The sequence below is a fragment of the Bombina bombina genome, chromosome 6 (genome assembly GCF_027579735.1).
Source record: "Bombina bombina isolate aBomBom1 chromosome 6, aBomBom1.pri, whole genome shotgun sequence".
In the NCBI taxonomy this organism is placed as follows: domain Eukaryota; kingdom Metazoa; phylum Chordata; class Amphibia; order Anura; family Bombinatoridae; genus Bombina; species Bombina bombina.
Window position 1 is genome coordinate 133,238,239 of NC_069504.1, and position 22,815 is coordinate 133,261,053.

A 22,815-nucleotide genomic window follows, 5' to 3' on the forward strand; every position below is an offset into this window, starting at 1 on the left:
TAAAGGGCTTTATAAGGGCTTAAAAAACTGGTAGACATTTTTCTGGGCTAAAACGATTACTTTGCTAAGCATATTTGGCAGATTATAACTCTTTATAGTTATTATAATCTTGGGGATTGTTGTTAAAAAACGGCAGGCACTGTATGGACACCTTTTTCAGATGGGGGCCTTCTCTAGTCATAGGCAGAGCCTCATTTTCGCGCCACTAATGCGCAGTTGTTTTTGGAAAGCAAGGCATGCAGATGCATGTGTGAGGAGCTAAGAACCACTGAAAAAGCTTATAGAAGGCGTCATTTGGTATCGTATTCCCCTCTGGGCTTGGTTGGGTCTCAGCAAAGCAGATACCTGGGACTGTATAGGGGTTAAATGTAAAAACGGCTCCGGTTCCGTTATTTTAAGGGTTAAAGCTTTTAAATTTGGTGTGCAATACTTTTAAGGCTTTAAGACACTGTGGTGAAATTGAACAATTCCTTCATGCTTTTTCGCATATTCAGTAATAAAGTGTGTTCTGTTTAAAATTTAAAGTGACAGTAACGGTTTTATTTTAAAACGTTTTTTGTGCTTTGTTGACAAGTTTAAGCCTGTTTAACATGTCTGAACCATCAGATAAGCGATGTTCTATATGTATGAAAGCCAATGTGTCTCCCCATTTAAATATATGTGATAATTGTGACATAGTGTCCAAACAAAGTAGGGACAATGATGCCACAGATAATAATATTGCCCAAGATGATTCTTCAAATTAGGGGAGTAAGCATGGTACTGCATCATCCCCTTCTGTGTCTACACCAGTTTTGCCCACACAAGAGGCCCCTAGTACATCTAGTGCGCCAATACTTATTACCATGCAACAATTAACGGCTGTTATGGATAATTCTATTGCAAATATTTTATCTAAAATGCCTACTTATCAGAGAAAGCGCGATTGCTCTGTTTTAAACACTGAAGAGCAAGAGGACGCTGATGATAACGTTTCTGACATACCCTCACACCAATCTGAAGGGGCCAGGAGGGAGGTTTTGTCTGAGGGAGAAATTTCAGATTCAGGAAAAATTTCTCAACAAGTTGAACCTGATGTTGTAACATTTAAATTTAAATTAGAACATCTCCGCGCACTGCTTAAGGAGGTATTATCTACTCTGGATGATTGTGACAATTTGGTCATTCCAGAGAAATTATGTAAGATGGACAAGTTTCTAGAGGTTCCGGTGCCCCCCGATGCTTTTCCTATACCCAAACGGGTGGCGGACATAGTAAATAAGGAGTGGGAAAGGCCCGGCATACCTTTTGTTCCTCCCCCTATATTTAAGAAATTATTTCCTATAGTCGACCCCAGAAAGGACTTATGGCAGACAGTCCCTAAGGTCGAGGGGGCGGTCTCTACTCTAAACAAACGCACTACTATTCCCATAGAAGATAATTGTGCTTTCAAAGATCCTATGGATAAAAAATTAGAGGGTTTGCTTAAAAAGATGTTTGTTCAGCAAGGTTACCTTCTACAACCAATTTCATGCATTGTTCCTGTCACTACGGCAGCGTGTTTCTGGTTCGAAGAACTAGAAAAGTCGCTCAATAAAGAATCTTCGTATGAGGAGGTTATGGACAGAGTTCAAGCACTTAAATTGGCTAACTCTTTTATTCTAGATGCCGCTTTGCAATTAGCTAGATTAGCGGCGAAAAATTCAGGGTTTGCTATCGTGGCGCGCAGAGCGCTTTGGCTAAAGTCTTGGTCAGCGGATGTGTCTTCCAAGACAAAATTGCTTAACATCCCTTTCAAGGGTAAAACACTGTTTGGTCCTGATTTGAAAGAGATTATTTCAGACATCACCGTGGGAAAGGGCCACGCCCTTCCTCAGGATAGGTCTTTTAAGGCTAAAAATAAGCCTAATTTTCGTCCCTTTCGCAGAAACGGACCAGCCTCTACTTCTACATCCTATAAGCAAGAGGGTAATACTTCTCAACCCAAACCAGCCTGGAGACCGATGCAAGGCTGGAACAAGGGTAAGCAGGCCAAGAAGCCTGCCACTGCTACCAAAACAGCATGAAGGGATGGCCCCCGATCCGGGACCGGATCTGGTGGGGGGCAGACTTTCTATCTTTGCTCAGGCCTGGGCAAGAGATGTTCAGGATCCTTGGGCACTAGAAATAGTTTCTCAAGGTTATCTCCTGGAATTCAAGGAACTACCCCCAAGGGGAAGGTTCCACAGGTCTCAATTATCTTCAAACCAAATAAAAAAACAGGCATTCTTACATTGTGTAGAAGACCTGTTAAAGATGGGAGTAATTCATCCAGTTCCAATAGGAGAACAAGGGATGGGGTTTTACTCCAACCTGTTCATAGTTCCCAAAAAAGAGGGAACATTCAGACCAATTTTAGATCTCAAGATCCTAAACAAATTTCTCAGGGTTCCATCGTTCAAAATGGAAACCATTCGAACGATCCTTCCTACCATCCAGGAAGGTCAATTTATGACCACGGTAGATTTAAAGGATGCGTACCTACATATTCCTATCCACAAGGAACATCATCAGTTCCTAAGGTTCGCTTTTCTGGACAAGCATTACCAGTTTGTGGCACTTCCATTCGGATTAGCCACTGCTCCGAGAATTTTCACAAAGGTACTAGGGTCCCTTCTAGCGGTTTTAAGACCAAGGGGCATTGCAGTAGTACCGTACTTGGACGACATCCTGATTCAAGCGTCGTCTCTGTCAAAAGCAAAGGCTCATACGGACATCGTCCTAGCCTTTCTCAGATCTCACGGATGGAAAGTGAACATAGAAAAAAGTTCTCTTTCCCCGTCAACAAGAGTTCCCTTCTTGGGAACAATAATAGACTCCTTAGAAAGGAGGATTTTTCTGACAGAGGTCAGAAAATCAAAACTTCTAAGCTCTTGTCAAGTACTTCATTCTGTTCTTCGTCCTTCCATAGCGCAGTGCATGGAAGTAATAGGATTGATGGTTGCAGCAATGGACATAGTTCCTTTTGCACGAATTCATCTAAGACCATTACAACTGTGCATGCTCAGACAGTGGAATGGGGATTATACAGACTTGTCTCCGACGATTCAAGTAGATCAAAGGATCAGAGATTCACTCCGTTGGTGGCTGATCCTGGACAACCTGTCACAGGGAATGAGCTTCCGCAGACCAGAGTGGGTCATTGTCACGACCGACGCCAGTCTGGTGGGCTGGGGCGCGGTCTGGGAACCCCTGAAAGCTCAGGGTCTATGGTCTCGGGAAGAATCTCTTCTCCCGATAAACATTCTGGAACTGAGAGCGATATTCAATGCTCTCAAAGCTTGGCCTCATCTAGCAAAGGCCAAATTCATAAGGTTTCAATCAGACAACATGACGACAGTTGCATATATCAACCATCAGGGGGGAACAAGGAGTTCCCTGGCGATGGAGGAAGTGACCAAGATAATTCAATGGGCGGAGGATCACTCCTGCCACTTGTCTGCAATCCACATCCCAGGAGTGGAAAATTGGGAAGCAGATTTTCTGAGTCGTCAGACATTCCATCCGGGGGAGTGGGAACTCCATCCGGAAATCTTTGCCCAAATAACTCGATTATGGGGCATTCCAGACATGGATCTGATGGCCTCTCGTCAGAACTTCAAGGTTCCTTGTTACGGGTCCAGATCCAGGGATCCCAAGGCGACTCTAGTAGATGCACTAGTAGCACCTTGGACCTTCAACCTAGCTTATGTATTCCCACCGTTTCCTCTCATTCCCAGGCTGGTAGCCAGGATCAATCAGGAGAGGGCTTCGGTGATCTTGATAGCTCCTGCGTGGCCACGCAGGACTTGGTATGCAGACCTGGTGAATATGTCATCGGCTCCACCATGGAAGCTACCTTTGAGACAGGACCTTCTTGTTCAAGGTCCATTCGAACATCCGAATCTGGTTTCCCTCCAACTGACTGCTTGGAGATTGAACGCTTGATTTTATCAAAGCGTGGGTTTTCAGATTCTGTAATAGATACTCTGATTCAGGCTAGAAAGCCTGTAACTAGAAAAATTTACCATAAGATATGGAAAAAATATATCTGTTGGTGTGAATCTAAAGGATTCCCATGGAACAAGATAAAAATTCCTAAGATTCTATCCTTTCTACAAGAAGGTTTGGAGAAAGGATTATCTGCAAGTTCTCTGAAGGGACAGATCTCTGCGTTATCTGTTTTACTTCACAAAAGGCTGGCAGCTGTGCCAGACGTTCAAGCGTTTGTTCAGGCTCTGGTTAGAATCAAGCCTGTTTACAGACCTTTGACTCCTCCCTGGAGTCTTAATCTAGTTCTTTCAGTTCTTCAAGGGGTTCCGTTTGAACCCTTACATTCCGTAGATATTAAGTTATTATCTTGGAAAGTTTTGTTTTTGGTTGCAATTTCTTCTGCTAGAAGAGTTTCTGAGTTATCTGCTCTGCAGTGTTCTCCGCCCTATCTGGTTTTCCATGCAGATAAGGTGGTTTTTGGGAAAGGCCCGGCATACCTTTTGTTCCTCCCCCTATATTTAAGAAATTATTTCCTATAGTCGACCCCAGAAAGGACTTATGGCAGACAGTCCCTAAGGTCGAGGGGGCGGTCTCTACTCTAAACAAACGCACTACTATTCCCATAGAAGATAATTGTGCTTTCAAAGATCCTATGGATAAAAAATTAGAGGGTTTGCTTAAAAAGATGTTTGTTCAGCAAGGTTACCTTCTACAACCAATTTCATGCATTGTTCCTGTCACTACGGCAGCGTGTTTCTGGTTCGAAGAACTAGAAAAGTCGCTCAATAAAGAATCTTCGTATGAGGAGGTTATGGACAGAGTTCAAGCACTTAAATTGGCTAACTCTTTTATTCTAGATGTCGCTTTGCAATTAGCTAGATTAGCGGCGAAAAATTCAGGGTTTGCTATCGTGGCGCGCAGAGCGCTTTGGCTAAAGTCTTGGTCAGCGGATGTGTCTTCCAAGACAAAATTGCTTAACATCCCTTTCAAGGGTAAAACACTGTTTGGTCCTGATTTGAAAGAGATTATTTCAGACATCACCGTGGGAAAGGGCCACGCCCTTCCTCAGGATAGGTCTTTTAAGGCTAAAAATAAGCCTAATTTTCGTCCCTTTCGCAGAAACGGACCAGCCTCTACTTCTACATCCTATAAGCAAGAGGGTAATACTTCTCAACCCAAACCAGCCTGGAGACCGATGCAAGGCTGGAACAAGGGTAAGCAGGCCAAGAAGCCTGCCACTGCTACCAAAACAGCATGAAGGGATGGCCCCCGATCCGGGACCGGATCTGGTGGGGGGCAGACTTTCTATCTTTGCTCAGGCCTGGGCAAGAGATGTTCAGGATCCTTGGGCACTAGAAATAGTTTCTCAAGGTTATCTCCTGGAATTCAAGGAACTACCCCCAAGGGGAAGGTTCCACAGGTCTCAATTATCTTCAAACCAAATAAAAAAACAGGCATTCTTACATTGTGTAGAAGACCTGTTAAAGATGGGAGTAATTCATCCAGTTCCAATAGGAGAACAAGGGATGGGGTTTTACTCCAACCTGTTCATAGTTCCCAAAAAAGAGGGAACATTCAGACCAATTTTAGATCTCAAGATCCTAAACAAATTTCTCAGGGTTCCATCGTTCAAAATGGAAACCATTCGAACGATCCTTCCTACCATCCAGGAAGGTCAATTTATGACCACGGTAGATTTAAAGGATGCGTACCTACATATTCCTATCCACAAGGAACATCATCAGTTCCTAAGGTTCGCTTTTCTGGACAAGCATTACCAGTTTGTGGCACTTCCATTCGGATTAGCCACTGCTCCGAGAATTTTCACAAAGGTACTAGGGTCCCTTCTAGCGGTTTTAAGACCAAGGGGCATTGCAGTAGTACCGTACTTGGACGACATCCTGATTCAAGCGTCGTCTCTGTCAAAAGCAAAGGCTCATACGGACATCGTCCTAGCCTTTCTCAGATCTCACGGATGGAAAGTGAACATAGAAAAAAGTTCTCTTTCCCCGTCAACAAGAGTTCCCTTCTTGGGAACAATAATAGACTCCTTAGAAATGAGGATTTTTCTGACAGAGGTCAGAAAATCAAAACTTCTAAGCTCTTGTCAAGTACTTCATTCTGTTCTTCGTCCTTCCATAGCGCAGTGCATGGAAGTAATAGGATTGATGGTTGCAGCAATGGACATAGTTCCTTTTGCACGAATTCATCTAAGACCATTACAACTGTGCATGCTCAGACAGTGGAATGGGGATTATACAGACTTGTCTCCGACGATTCAAGTAGATCAAAGGACCAGAGATTCACTCCGTTGGTGGCTGATCCTGGACAACCTGTCACAGGGAATGAGCTTCCGCAGACCAGAGTGGGTCATTGTCACGACCGACGCCAGTCTGGTGGGCTGGGGCGCGGTCTGGGAACCCCTGAAAGCTCAGGGTCTATGGTCTCGGGAAGAATCTCTTCTCCCGATAAACATTCTGGAACTGAGAGCGATATTCAATGCTCTCAAAGCTTGGCCTCATCTAGCAAAGGCCAAATTCATAAGGTTTCAATCAGACAACATGACGACAGTTGCATATATCAACCATCAGGGGGGAACAAGGAGTTCCCTGGCGATGGAGGAAGTGACCAAGATAATTCAATGGGCGGAGGATCACTCCTGCCACTTGTCTGCAATCCACATCCCAGGAGTGGAAAATTGGGAAGCAGATTTTCTGAGTCGTCAGACATTCCATCCGGGGGAGTGGGAACTCCATCCGGAAATCTTTGCCCAAATAACTCGATTATGGGGCATTCCAGACATGGATCTGATGGCCTCTCGTCAGAACTTCAAGGTTCCTTGTTACGGGTCCAGATCCAGGGATCCCAAGGCGACTCTAGTAGATGCACTAGTAGCACCTTGGACCTTCAACCTAGCTTATGTATTCCCACCGTTTCCTCTCATTCCCAGGCTGGTAGCCAGGATCAATCAGGAGAGGGCTTCGGTGATCTTGATAGCTCCTGCGTGGCCACGCAGGACTTGGTATGCAGACCTGGTGAATATGTCATCGGCTCCACCATGGAAGCTACCTTTGAGACAGGACCTTCTTGTTCAAGGTCCATTCGAACATCCGAATCTGGTTTCCCTCCAACTGACTGCTTGGAGATTGAACGCTTGATTTTATCAAAGCGTGGGTTTTCAGATTCTGTAATAGATACTCTGATTCAGGCTAGAAAGCCTGTAACTAGAAAAATTTACCATAAGATATGGAAAAAATATATCTGTTGGTGTGAATCTAAAGGATTCCCATGGAACAAGATAAAAATTCCTAAGATTCTATCCTTTCTACAAGAAGGTTTGGAGAAAGGATTATCTGCAAGTTCTCTGAAGGGACAGATCTCTGCGTTATCTGTTTTACTTCACAAAAGGCTGGCAGCTGTGCCAGACGTTCAAGCGTTTGTTCAGGCTCTGGTTAGAATCAAGCCTGTTTACAGACCTTTGACTCCTCCCTGGAGTCTTAATCTAGTTCTTTCAGTTCTTCAAGGGGTTCCGTTTGAACCCTTACATTCCGTAGATATTAAGTTATTATCTTGGAAAGTTTTGTTTTTGGTTGCAATTTCTTCTGCTAGAAGAGTTTCTGAGTTATCTGCTCTGCAGTTTTCTCCGCCCTATCTGGTTTTCCATGCAGATAAGGTGGTTTTGCGTACTTCCGAAAGTTGTTTCCAACAAAAATATTAACCAGGAGATAGTTGTACCTTCTTTGTGTCCGAATCCAGTTTCAAAGAAGGAACGTTTGTTACACAATTTGGACGTAGTCCGTGCTCTAAAATTCTATTTAGAGGCCACTAAAGATTTCAGACAAACATCTTCTTTGTTTGTTGTTTATTCTGGTAAAAGGAGAGGTCAAAAAGCAACTTCTACCTCTCTTTCTTTTTGGCTTAAAAGCATTATCCGATTGGCTTATGAGACTGCCGGACGGCAGCCTCCTGAAAGAATCACAGCTCATTCCACTAGGGCTGTGGCTTCCACATGGGCCTTCAAGAACGAGGCTTCTGTTGATCAGATATGTAAGGCAGCGACTTGGTCTTCACTGCACACTTTTGCCAAATTTTACAAATTTGATACTTTTGCTTCTTCGGAGGCTATTTTTGGGAGAAAGGTTTTGCAAGCCGTGTTGCCTTCCATTTAGGTGACCTGATTTGCTCCCTCCCTTCATCCGTGTCCTAAAGCTTTGGTATTGGTTCCCACAAGTAAGGATGACGCCGTGGACCGGACACACCTATGTTGGAGAAAACAGAATTTATGTTTACCTGATAAATTACTTTCTCCAACGGTGTGTCCGGTCCACGGCCCGCCCTGGTTTTTTTAATCAGGTCTGTTGAATTATTTTTTCTAACTACAGTCACCACGGTATCATATGGTTTCTCCTATGCATATTTCCTCCTGTACGTCGGTCGAATGACTGGGGTAGGCGGAGCCTAGGAGGGATCATGTGACCAGCTTTGCTGGGCTCTTTGCCATTTCCTATTGGGGAAGAGAATATCCCACAAGTAAGGATGACGCCGTGGACCGGACACACCGTTGGAGAAAGTAATTTATCAGGTAAACATAAATTCTGTTTTTCCACAGAAAATTTTGCCAGCCAGGTTGCATTATAAAGAGGCCAGATTGGGACAGTGTGATATTTTCTAATATTCTTTAATTTTCTGCTATCCAAAGCACAAATTAATTACATAGTTTAACATTTTTAATATTAGATAATATTTGTTATATATAAATCCGTAAACACAGTTGCACTCTCTGGTTTTAAATTGCAACTATGTTTAATGTAAGTATTTGTGTGTGTGTATATATATACATATTTATGACACATACATACTAGTTACCCCTTATTTAGTCCCTAATGGCAGCTGGTTATGTTTGTCTGTATGCGTGTGTGTATATATATGTATATGTATATATATATATATATATATATATATATATATATATATATATATATATATATATATATATATATATATATATATATATATATATATATATATATATATATATATATACATACACACACACACATGGGTCCAGAGTGAAAAATCTTACTAGCCATTAGTGGATTGACAGATGGCAAATCTGCAATCCACTAATAGGGGAAACAACTACAAGTGGATTGCAGGTTTGTCATCTGTCAATCAATTGATGAATATGGCGGGCGGAGGAACGGCGCTTATCCTTATAGCATTACAAGGTAAAAATCTCAGAAGATAAGTATATAATATATTTGATGAATGAAAGTCTCATTCGTTTTTTAAATTCTGTACTATGACTTGAACAATCCTCAGCACCTTTCAATGTATAAAATGTCCTTAAATTCACATAAATGGATAGTTATGCGACATTTCGGGAACGCAGTCCCTTTATCATGCATACTGAACAGTGCACCTGTACCTTAACTTAAAGATGTGACTAACCAATCACAAGCTTGTATTTTGAACACTCCCTACACCTTAACATTTTATTAAGCGGTAGAGATAATGCTGCCCTCTAATTTCCACAATGTTAATGAATGCTAGAATTTTAGAGTCTACCTATACAAAGATACAAATAGCACATAGCCAGGTGAAAATGAAAACTCAATGGCATAGAAATACATAAAAAATGACAAAAAACTATATATAATGTCATACACATTAGAATATAAAAACAATATATACATATAGCCTATAGAAATGAGAGCAAATGAGAGTAGAAACCCATATATATTTTTGGAAGACTGATAAATTCAGTTCTCTAACCCATTAGGGTACATAAAGTCCAATTTATCGATCCAGAACATCTCTTTCTGTTTCAAGAGGCATTCTCTATCACCTCCTCCATATGGTCTATGATTTGCCACCTGATTTGATTAATTTGGTGGCTACATTCCAAAAAACTGACATGCTACAGGGGCTTGGATGTCACCCTTCCTAATATTAGATTTATGTTGATTTAATCTCGCTCTTTTCTTTTGTGCTGTTTCCCCTATGTAAATTTTAGAGCATGGACATTTTATCATGTAGACTACAAATACAAGTATAATGAGTTTTTTATTTAAATTTAATGTCCACTTCTTGAGTGAACAAATTCATGTCCTTTAATGACTGAATGACAAATGCTACAGTTTAGGCATGGGAAACAACCTGAATTCTTTTCAGTGATATATCTTGTTTTACTAATACATTTAGGACCCATGTCAGATTGAACCAAAATGTCACTAAGATTCTTAACTCTCTTGTGTGCCATAATAGGATTTTTTTGTAATGTATCTACATTTTTATTACAAGTTTGAATTATGTACCAATGCTTCCTTATGATGTGGGATATTTTTTCACTGTGATCATTAAATTGAGTTACAAAATGAGTTTCTCTTCATTGACTTTTTTCTCCTTATTATGAACACTATCCTTATTTTTTATTTTATGGGTTTCTCTCTCAACCAGCTCCTTAGTGTATCCTCTTACCAGGATTTTTTCACCCATTTCTTTAAGTCTTACATCTTTCAAAGACTTCTCACTGACAATTCTATTCACCCTAATTAACTGGCTTCTTGGAAGTGGATTTTTCAATGTTTGATTATGGAAACTGTCATATCGGAGAAGGGTGTTACGATCTGTATCTTTACTGTGTAGATCAATTTTTAATTCAGTTCCCTTCTTATATATAACAGTGTCCAAAAATACCATACTTTCTTCCTTGGCTACTAAAGTGAACTCCAAGCCATTGACTTCTTGATTGAGCTCATTCACAAATTGTCTCAAAGAGTCTATGTTGCCCCACCATTTGCCAAACACGTCATCGATGAAACGCCACCATGTGGCTCCATACTGTAAAAACAGATGATTACTATAAACACAATTTTCCTCAAAATGATTCATATATAGGTTGGCATATGATGAGGCAACATTAGACCCCATGGCGGTCCCCTTCTTTTGTGCATACCACTTATCTCTAAAAAGAAAATAATTATAATACAATACTATTCTCAATAGTTCCTCAAAAAAATCTATTTGTGACTGATTTCCCCTATTCCACTTTCTTGCTTAATGGATGTGTATAGACTTTTAACGTCTAAACTAAACAGAATATAATTAATGTTCTCAAATGTTAGTGTGGACAGCTTTTGTATAAAGTCACCAGTATCCTTAATGAAAGATGTAATTCTCTCAACATAACATTGTAATAGCCTATCTAGAAATTTAGCTATATTAGTGAATACCGACTCTACATTCGACACAATAGGGCGCCCAGGTAGTTCCTGTAAATTCTTAGGTACCTTAGGTACCGTTTAAAACACTGGTGTTTTAGGGTATTCATTATAGAGATAATCGCTCATCTTTTTATCTATACCCCTATTCATTGCTCCATTTAGTAGTCTTCCCTTTGGATTTTAAAAATAAGATTAGTATCTAGTACCTGATAAGTACTAGAGTAGGAGGTGATAGAGAACGCCTCTTGAAACAGAAGGAGGCGTTCTGGATCCATAAATTGGGCTTGATGTACCCTAATGGGTTAAATAGAGAACTGGATTTATCAGTCTTCCTCTAATTGTACCAAAAATATATATGGGTTTCTACCCTCATTTGCTCTCATTTCTATATGTGTATATTGTTTTTATATTCTAATGTGTATGACATTGTATATAGTTTGTCATTTTTTTTATGTATTTCTATGCCATTGAGTGTTCATTTTCACCTGGCTATGTGCTATGTGTATCTTTGTATAGGTAGACTCTTAAAGGGACACTGAACCCACATTTTTTTCTTTCATGATTCAGATAGAGCATGCAATTTTAAGCAACTTTCTAATTTACTCCTATTATCAAATTTTCTTTGTTCTCTTGCTATCTTTATTTGAAAAGCAAAAATGTAGGTTTAAACGCCAGCCCAATTTTGGTTCACAACCTGGATTGTCCTTGCTGATTGGACAGCACCAATAAACAAGTGCTGTCCAGGGCACTGAACAAAAAATTGGCTGGCTCCTTAGCTTAGATGCCTTCTTTTTCAAATAAAGATAGCAAGAGAACGAAGAAATCACAAAAGAAAAAAATGTGGGTTTAGTATTCCTTTAAATTCTAGCATTCTTCCCATTGTGAACATTAGAGGGCAGCATTATCTCTACTTCTGAATAAAATGTTAAGGTGTAGGGAGTGTTCAAAATACAAGCTTGTGATTGGTTAGTCACACCTTTAAGTTAAGGTACAGGTGCACTGTTCAGTATGCATGATTAAGGAACTGCGTTCCCGAAACGTCGCATAACTATCCGTTTATGTGAATTTAATAAAGGGCCTTTTTTTACATTGAAAGGTGCTGAGGATTGTTCATTTGGATTACAGTGTAGCTGGGGGTCGCCATATTTTTCCTGCGTGCACCTAGCCTGACCAGGCTTTACCCGGGGTTGCTGGTCTTACCTTGGATTGATCCTATGACTTGAGCGACTATGCTCAAGTTTACATTCACTTTAAGTAGATGAAAACATGTAAAAACATATTTATGCAATATTCATTTGTTAACTCATTGAAGTGGTTCATTCAGTTTCTTTGGTGGAACAAGGCCTGGATTTGTATTCCTTCCTTTTCATTGTTCCCAAAATTAAGGGAGCTTTCAGGCCTAATTTGTGTTTTGTTTTTTTAGGATCCTTAATCAAGTTTCTCTTAATTCCATCCTTCAAAATAAAACAATCAGAATTTTTCACAAAACCAATTCATGTCTACCTTAATTTTGAAGGATATATTCCTTAATATTTCAGTTCACTTAGAGCATTCACAATTCCTCAGTTTTAACTTTTTCAGTTTGTGGCTCTTCCATTTTGTCAACTTCGGCTCACAGAATGTTCAAAAGGGTTTTGGGAACCCTATTATTTGTATTCAGAGTATATTGGTGATTTCCATACTTGAACAATTTCTCATTCCAACACTCTTTTGTTGTTTCTTCGGCAACATGGTTGGGGAATCAGTTTTCCAGGAACTCTCTGTTGCCTCAAACTAGGGTGTCTTTTTGGGAGTAGTAATTTTTTCCCCCCTTAACAGATCAAATGAAGCTTCAGTCAACTTCTAATGCTACTGTATCTAGCTGTATGAAAGTACTAGGTCTGATAATTGAAGCATACTTTTCAATTGCTAATTTTTTCATGAGTTTTCTTTAGCTTTGCATGTTGAGTCATTGGTACAAGAATTACACTCTACTTTCCCACAGAATTCCAGGGGATCCTTTATTGAGAAGATTTCTATTGTGCTGGATAAATATTTAGTCCATCTCTCTGGGGTCTTCTTTTCTTTTTCCAACTGTAACAAAATCTCAATAGTTGCAAGTCAGATTGGGGCACATTATGGGGGTCCAGGAGAGCTCAAGGAGTTTGGTATCCTCAGGAGGCAAGGTTACCAATACAGGTATTAGAACGATGACCTCTTCTGAAAAGGAGATTTGTCTGCATTTCAAATCTGTATATGTCACAACTGTGGCATTTTCTAATCATCAAGGGAGAACTTGCAGTTCTCTAGTGATGGAGGAGGTGTTCCATATTCTTCAATGAGCAGAACTCAGTTTCTACGTTTTCTGCAATTTAAATTCCAAGTATGAACATCTGGGAAATGGTTTATCTTTATCGCCAATTCCTTCATACAGGGGAATGGTAGTTTCTTCTGACATCTTCAATTAGATAGTCTAGAAGGATTTTCCAGAGATAGACCTGATGGTTTCTCATTTTATCTTCTAGTTTTCCAGATATTTTGTCAAGGTCCAGAGATCATCAGAAGATATGTTTCTATTTCCTTGGTCTTTTCTACCTGGCATACTCCCCCCCCCCCAACTGTTCTGCATCAAGTGGTAATAGCTCTAATCAAATAGGAAATCTCATCTATATTTCTAATAGCTCTTGCTTGGTCATATAGAATTAGTATTGCAGTCTTATTGCAAATGTCTAGATTTCCTCCATGGGAAGTTATCTCTACTTAATTGCTTGGTGATTGATTGCTTAATTCTAATATGCAGAGAGTCTTCTCTGATACTGTTAAAGGGACAGTCTACACCATAATTTTTATTGTTTAAAAAGATAGATAATCCCTTTATTACTTATCCCCCAGTTTTGCATAACCAGCACTGTTATATTAATATATGTTTTACTTCTTTGATTAGCTTGTATCTAAGCCTCTGCAGACTGCCCCCTTATCTCAGTGCTTTTGACAGACATACAGTTTAGCCAATCAGTGCAGACTCCTAAATAACTCCACGAGAGTGAGGACAATGCTGTCTATATGACACACATGAACTCGTACTGTCTAACTGTGAAAAACGTACTGTCTAACTGTGAAAAACTTTCAAAATGCTCTGAGCTAGGAGGCGGTTTTCAAATGTTTAGAAGTCAGTTTGAGCCTACCTAGGTTTACCCTTTCAAAAATACCACCAAGGGAACAAAGCAAATTTAAAGGGACAGTCTACGCCAGAATTTTTATACTTTAAAAAGATAGATAATCCCTTTATTACCCATTCACCAGTTTGCATATCCAACACAGTTATATTAATATATGTGTTACCTCTGTAATTACATTGTATCTACGCCTCTGCAGACTGCCCCCCATCTCAGTGCTTTTGACAGACATGCAGTTTAACCAACCAGTGCAGACTCCTAAATAACTCCACGGGAGTGAGCACAATGCTATCTATATGACACACACAAAATCGTACTGTCTAACTGTGAAAAACTTTTAAAATACTCTGAGCTAGGAGGCAGTTTTCAACGGTTTAGAAATCATTTTGAGCCTACCTAGGTTTAGCTTTTCAAAAATTCAAAAATACCACCAAAGGAACAAAGCAAATTTGATGATAATAGTAAATCGGAAAGTTGCTTAAAATTCCATGTCCTATCTAATTAATGACAGATTAATTTTGACTAGACTGTCCCTTTAGCTATGAAAAACTGTCAAATGCACTGAGACAAGAGGCGGCCTTCAAGGTCTTAGAAAGTAGCATATGAGCCTACCTACGTTTAGCTTTCAACTAATAATACCAAGAGAACAAAGCAAATTTGATGATAAAAGTGAATTGTAAAGTTGTTTAAAATTGCATTCCCTATCTGAATCATGAAAGTTTTATTTTGACTTAAATGCTTTAATGCAAGCTAGGAATCCTGCTCCGGGGAACTTCTGTCTCAAATTATAGAAAATTATTTATTTTTTTGCTACAAAGAGAACATTTTTTTTAATTGGCATTCTTTTAGAATTCCCAGAATTCTACAATTTCTGCAAATCGGTTTGTATAGTGGCTTATCTTCTAGCTCTTTGAAGGGGGAATTTCAGCTCTTTTAGTTCTTTTCCTGAGGAGAATTGTTAACTTCTTAATGTTTAGAGCTTTGTTCAAGCATTAATCAGATTGATACCAATTATTTATTCAATTTCTCCACGTTGGAACCTTAATTGATTTTATGAGTTTTCAAGTTTTGCCATTTGAACCTATGCATTTTACAGACATTTATCTTTATCTCTGAAGGTATTGTTTATTTTAGCAATCTCTTCTGCTAGAAGAGTTTTTGAATGATCAGTAATGACAAGTGTTCTGTTGCCTAAAAGCGCTGGTCTGGGTATATTGCGATATAATCAAGGCCGGGAATTCAAAACCAGTTAAGAGTAGGGTGCAAAGCTGCAACGGACGAAAACTACCTACAGACTCCCTTTATCTTGTTCTTCGTTGTCTTATTTTTTTAACAGGATACAACTTTTTTTTGAAGACTCAAACTTGATTTCTTACCAAAGGTATTTTTTTTAGGACAACATCAATACAAGTATTTCTATAGAGCGACTTCTGCATAATCTAGATGTAGTTAAAGATTTACATTTATATCTATAAGTTGCAAAGGTTTTTTTTTTTTTTAAATTATTATTTTTTATTTCGGTTTACACATAAAAATATTAACTAAAATACAATGTATACATTGGTAGTGATTTAGTGATTAGTAAGGGTCCAGGGAAGTACATGTTTTCACAATGTCCTTTTGATTCGTGGCTGTGGTATCATGTATGTCCAAGCCTGATTGCCAGGTTTGATAAAAGTCCAAGAAGCATTAAAGTCCCTGTGTTGTTGGACATATACTGATTTACTATTTTCAAGAAAAATCACTCCAATAGTTCAACATGTTTGTGTTAAAGCAGCAATAAATAACAATAAAACAAAAATAAACAAATGATAAACATTTTTGTAATGAATGAGTACACCGATTTTGGTGATAAGGTGTGATGTTGCGGGATATAAGTTGGCCTTAAGTTTACTTGAGGGTGTTGACCTTAGTGATGTTTATGACCTAAAACAGTGTTGGGGTCTCCTACATTAAGCATGGAAATAGAGCCATAATTAGGCAGTTGGAGCTGCTTCTTTATGGTAGTGGTCGGGATTCCCAGAGAAACAATATGTTGTAGTACGCATCCAAGTTCTTGGATATTAAGTAATGGTATCTCTCTGGCTTAAGATTGCTGTGGATCTCTTGTTTACACATTGGGATAGTGAGGATTGTGTCTTTTTTCCACAAGCTGCAAAGGATTTTAGTCAATCCGCTAGTTTTTCCATAAATTTGTCAAGTTCTTGCAAGGCACAGAAGGCCTTTGGCCATTACTTTTGGTAAAGCTTTTAATTCACAGGGCTTACTTGGAGACGGGGGAAGTCTTTCCTGAAGCATATTCTGCTCTACCAGATCAGTTTCCTCTTTCTGAACATTTCAAAATGAGGTTTCGGTTGAACAAATTTGCAAGGTAGCAACACATATTTTCTAAACTCTACCTCTTAGATGTTTTTGCTTCTTTGGAAGCGGCTTTTGGTAGGAAAGTTCTCCAGGCAGCAGTGTCTGGAAATTAAATGCCTGCCTTTTCAAGAGGTTTAATCCCGCCCTTATTACTCTTGGGTATTAGTTCCCAAAAGTAATGTATGCTTATCTAAAAAAATATTTTCTTTAAAGCATAAACGTCCATGCAGCCTGCCCTATTTTTTCAATGTATTTATTTATTTATTTATTGGCTGCAGTTCTAGTTTTTCACCTCATTCCCCTGTTCTGTCCTTTCCTACCTTTCCTTACTTGGCTATACATAAGACTGGCTAATCAGGGAGGTGGGAGAGATAGAATACTCTTGGAGTTTTGGGAATCTTTGCTTCCTCCTAATGGACAGGAGTTGAATCCCAGAAGTAATGAACTCGTGGACGCTCACCACCTTGAAATAAATAAATTTTTCAGATAAGCATAAATTTTGGTTTTCAACACACTTTAGATTTTCTAGTTATGGGAATGTAACGGATAAATATTTAATAAAAGGATGATGATTAGAGCGTGTTCTTTGATCCCAGGAAGCCATGTTAAAATGCTTTTAATGTACCTTCCTATTTGTAAACTGATATGGTTGCTCCCCAGATCACAAGCAGTGTTAATGAGAAAAAAAAAAAAGTAAGAAGACATTTCAGACTAAAAAATGTACATTTCCTACAAAGCGTCAGTTTAGTTAAAGGTCATTGATATTGGTTGTCTATTGATAAGTCTTTTTAAGTAACCATGTTTTTTTTGTACACTTGTTGAACAGATGAATTGCGGAAATTAAGTTGGTCTGGCATACCGAAACCCGTCCGATCTATAACGTGGAAGCTTCTGTCCGTAAGTTTACATTTTAACTGCAATCTTAATCATTTGTGTAGCACAGTCTACTTGTCGAGCAGAGAAGAAAAACACTCTTGTTGTTATTCAGTATTCCTCTATCTGGTTTAAAATTGTTTTCGATTAATTATTTTATTAGAAGAAGCTATGCAAGAAGATGTGCCAGGGATGTTTAGAGAAATGTATTGGTTGTCAGTTTTGATCCTTTTTAATATTAATGCTTAAACTAGAGCCTGTTTTATCTGCCAGTTTTAACAGCTGTAGAGAACTGGACTGATTCACTTAGACTGCACACTCTGGAGAATTTTAAAGAGACTTTATCATTGGATCTCCATGCACTTAACCTCTGTTTAACATTCTGAGCTGTGCACACAAGTGTTTAGCACTGAAGATTCAACCCCCATCCCACAAATATCAGAAAGATACTTTAGACTCTTTCCTGCTCTTGGCATTTACATGAAGCTTGAATACAAAGTGTTTTCATCAGAGTCTCATCTCCTATGTTAAAATGCGTTTTTCTTCTATTTATGAGAGCTAATATGCCCATGTTAATAGTAAGAAATCCAAAACATAACCAATGCAGTGCACAATTTTTTTATGATTCTGTTCTTTTACTATAGATTTGAATACAGGTATTTATTACATTAGGGCAAATGTGACCTTATTTACAATTGTTTTTTTCCCCCAGTTTATGTTGAATGTGATATATACCATTGTCTCCTTTTTGTAGCAAGTACAGGTGTAACATTTTTCCTCAAATACCCCCAACTGCATCACTTAAATATTATTAGGTTACACAAAATAAGAAGCAGTAATGTCAGGATGTGCCAAATTGGTATCAGATACATTTGTCTGTTTTCAGGAATTTATTTTAAAATCCAGTTTTACTGGATGCAAACACAGCAAGACTTTGGAAATATTATATTAATAATAATAAAGAATAAAGAAAGCAACGTATAGGAAAACACGCACAGAATGCACATATAGTTATTTAATATCATGTTACTGAGTGAAATAATGTTCATGTTAACACGTCATCATATATTCAGTTTATCAGGCTTATCTGGGTATAGAACACTTTAACTGGCACATTTCATCATGGCATATTTTCCTCATCTGGATAGTTTTTCACAGTACTGTACATGTCACCTGGCACTCTCTCGGTGACACACTTGGTATCAATGTTTTTTTTTTTTTCTTCTTTGTTTGTTTTATTTCAACTCCAGCCCTCAAATGCACTAACCAGCCATAATGTGAGGATTTCCCTACCTGGTTACAGGTGAGCCAATCCCAGTGAGCGATCAGATGACCACAAGAGACAGTATTAGAATCTAATCTTCAATATTTACCTTAAAGTGAATGTAAATGTTGATGCTAAAGTGCCCGGTTTTTAAAACTTCGATTAAAAACAGGGGCACTTTAACCTTTTAACGCCGTTATGCCGTTCTATTCCGTCATATTTACACTGGGCTTTAAAGCCGTTATGATGGAATAGAACGTCATAACAAACGGCTGTCCTGAAGCCTTCTGTGCTTCAAGGACTTGATCACGGTCTGGAGGGCGTTCCTAGGGTTGTAGGGACGCCCCCCAGATGCGATCCAATAATTGAAATCTCGCGATCGTATGCACGATCGCGTAGTTTCAATTTGTCTACATCGGAACAGGTGTTCCGATGTAGGCACTTTAACCCTGTCACGAAAGGGTTAATTCATCAAAATTTACATTTCACTCCTGTTGTGAAAAAAAACTTACCTTTTAAACTTCACAGCAGCTCCAGCTTCCTCCACCCCTTTCAAAGCCTCTTCCTGGGTCTAAAATGAGGCATCCGGCTTCCTCCAATCACAATGTTGAATCAGACACTGATTCCCCCGGGGGGGAAGCTGTGATTGAAGGATGACCTATCAATCATTTCTGACATCAGAAATGGCTTGGGAGACTGGAGGAAGCTGGAGCTGCTGTGAAGTTTAAACGGTAAGCATTTTTTCACAACAGGAATGAAATGTAAATTTTGATGAATTAAAGTGCCCCTTTTTTAATCAGAGTTTTAAAAACCGGGCACTTTAGCATCAAAATTTACATTCACTTTAAAGAGACATGAAATCCACATTTTTTTCTTTCATGATTCAGATAGAACATGCAATTTTAAACAACTTTCTTATTTACTTCTATTATCTAATTTGTTTTATTCTCTTGGTATCCTTTGTAGAAAAGCATATCTAGATCGGCTCAGGAGCTTTGAGCCAGCTGCTGATTGGTAGCTGAACTTGTATGCCCATTTTAATCAGGTTACAAATGTTTTCAGTTAGCTCCCAGCAGTGCATTGCTGCTTCTTTAATAAAAGATACCAAGAGAACAAAGCAAAATTGATAGCAACATTTAATTGGAAAGTTGTTTAAAAGTGTATAATCCATCTTAATCACTAGAGAGTTTTAATGTTAAATAGCAAAATATGGCATTTTTTAGCATTTAACAAGGATCACTTTATTAGTATTTTTTATTTATTTTATGTAATTAACAATTTCTTTTAGTTAAAATCCCTTCTACAGGTATTATGATGTGATCTGCCTAATACTTCCTTCCCATTAGCTCTAGTGAGCATTTAATTGCTTATTTCTGTTCCATTAACATGACTGAGGCTAAGGAATATTATATTGTATGCAGTAAGAAACTGGACAAGCATCTTGTGTATCTTGGTGAAGTGAACTTTATTACTAATTTAAATTCTTATATATTTTTTATTCTTGCTGACTGCATAAACTTTATTTTTTTATGGGTGGATTCCTTTTTTTCCTGCACATTAACTGTTGCTTTAGAACGGCTTCTTTTGTGTAAACTGTGAGGTCTTTCACAGTGGACTTGCAGTGAAGGAACTTAGACAAAAAGACGTTACGGAAGATACAGGGAAAGGGAGACTGGTCTTGCAAAACAAGGAATACAGAGCTCCCATACCGCTCGAGCTTGACAAGGGACCCTTAATGAAAAGATCGTACAAGGGATTGTGTACACACAAGTTCCACTGAGGACCTACGCTCTCCCCTTACCTTATATCGATTGAGGGAAGTTCCTGTGAGTATATTTTCAAAAGGGCTTGTGTGGATTTCCCTCACCTATTGGAGTGTTTCTGAATTCATGGGACTTTAGCCTGATATCACATATTCCTATGTGTGTACCCTAGTGGCTTGAACTGTACTTTTCGGTTTTGGGACTCATTCATATTATTGTATTTTCCTATCTTATAATTTTTTTTTTCTTTCTCTATCCGATATTTATAAGTTGTATTTCTCACTTATGTATATTGCTCTATTGGATTTAAATATGCTTTATTTGATCTAGATATGTATTATCATACATCATTTTTATAGTAATAGGAGTGCAAATATATATAGACTCTTTGTGCACCTATTTTATATATATATTTTTTACTTTGGATCCTAATCAATAAGTTTGATTTTTTTTTGTCCTTTTTTAGCGCTTGCCTCATATCCCCTATACTCCCTCTTTACTCTTCTGTTAATGAAATAGAAATATTTGGAAAAAGATATTTCTCTATTGGGGGATTTTGTGTTTAGCAGCTTTCTTAGGAGACAAAAAATTGTGGTTTCTGACTAAATTAATTTTAATTAATTAATAGTATCAAATTGTTGTTTTCAATCTAAATTTGAATGAAATTGTTCATGTATTCGTTTATAATATTGGTGCTTGTATACAAGCAATCTATTCAGTAGAGATTTATTTATTTATTTTTCTGTTTATATTTGGTCAGTTTTAGTACAGTATTTATATAAATATATATATATATATATATATATATATATATATATATTTATTTATAAAATTATACTATACTATCTATTACTTTGTATCCAGTTGTGTGATCCCTTGTGTTTGCGCTCGGTAGGCTCCAAAGCTTATATCACTACTTGTTAGTGGTATATTCTATCTGTACATACATACAGTGTGTATATATATATATATATATATATATATATATATATATATATATATATATATATATATATATATATATATATATATATAAATAAAAATCAGCCCTTTAAAGTGGTTATGTCATAAGTGAGAAACAATATTGTGTTTTGCTTGTACCTTGCATTATTTTGAAATAAATGTAAAAAATATTATGAGCCTAGGAATATTTAATAATAAAAAAGTGTGATGAAGAAAAACAAACTCACACACTTCATTGGATAGTATTGTGGTGTAATTAATTTGCCAATGACATAAATGTAGAGAATGTCTCCTATACAGTTTAAAGCATAAATATTTTTTTTTTTCACCTTACCTAAATTGTGGCAGTAGCTGATTTTTCAGTAGGGAGCTTCATTGTATTTTGTCTCAGGCAAATAATTGGCTACATGCATTTAACTTTTTTTTTTTTTCTCTCTTTTTTTTTTTTTTTTTTTTTGGTACAAAGAAGGAAGAGGCGACTGATTATTATGAAACGAAGTATTGAGCCAGTGTAGTTCTGTTTTATATTTTATGATAAAATGCTTGTAATGGTTTTAGCCTATCTTTAAGTTTATGAGCTACAATGTTTTCTTACACTTAGAATGATCTTTGCTTGTCTGGAAAGCATGTAAGGAGTTGTAATTTAAATTATAGCACATAAAATGACAAGCACTTATTCAAATTAAATCAGGCTATAGCTAAGGTTTAGTATGGCATCATTACAGGTATGTCATGGATCAACTGATCTAAAGCTTCTACTTGCCTAAATGCTTCAAAATGTCAAAAGGACATTTTTACTAATATAATTTGCTTTTATTTCTGAACACGAAACCTAGAAAAAGGACAGATTATACCTAGACTTTCATTTTCCAAGTTAACTTTTCTCTAATGACAGCTCAGTTAGATATCTTTTGTTTTAGTGATCCCCAACAACATTTAGAACTGATGGGTATTCATTGATCTTTCTATTGGTTTATATTTTAAATATATAATACATCTTTTTGTTTAATTGTCCTCAAGCTCGTTAGATGGAATAAGAATTAAATATGAGATTTTTTTGATTTGAGAGATTTCACATTTAGATATTTTTTGAGATTTTTTTTGTCTGTTTTTAAATAATGCAATAACCTCCTGCATTAACTGATATACTTAATTGCAGTTTTAGTACAATTTATTCTATATTTATGACTTTTTCCCCTCACTTTTTCTGTACGCTTTAC

General features: G+C 37.7%; 1 protein-coding gene across 3 annotated transcripts in view; it reads left to right on the top strand.

Annotated features, from left to right (window-relative positions):
- TBC1D22A (TBC1 domain family member 22A) overlaps positions 1-22,815 on the top strand; it is a 1,537,055-nt gene that overhangs the window by 605,118 nt on the left and 909,122 nt on the right. For all 3 annotated transcript variants that reach the window (XM_053716617.1, XM_053716618.1, XM_053716619.1), the window contains exon 5: positions 17,559-17,629. In XM_053716617.1, coding sequence (XP_053572592.1) covers positions 17,559-17,629 — 71 coding nt within the window. The remainder of the gene's footprint in view (positions 1-17,558; positions 17,630-22,815) is intronic.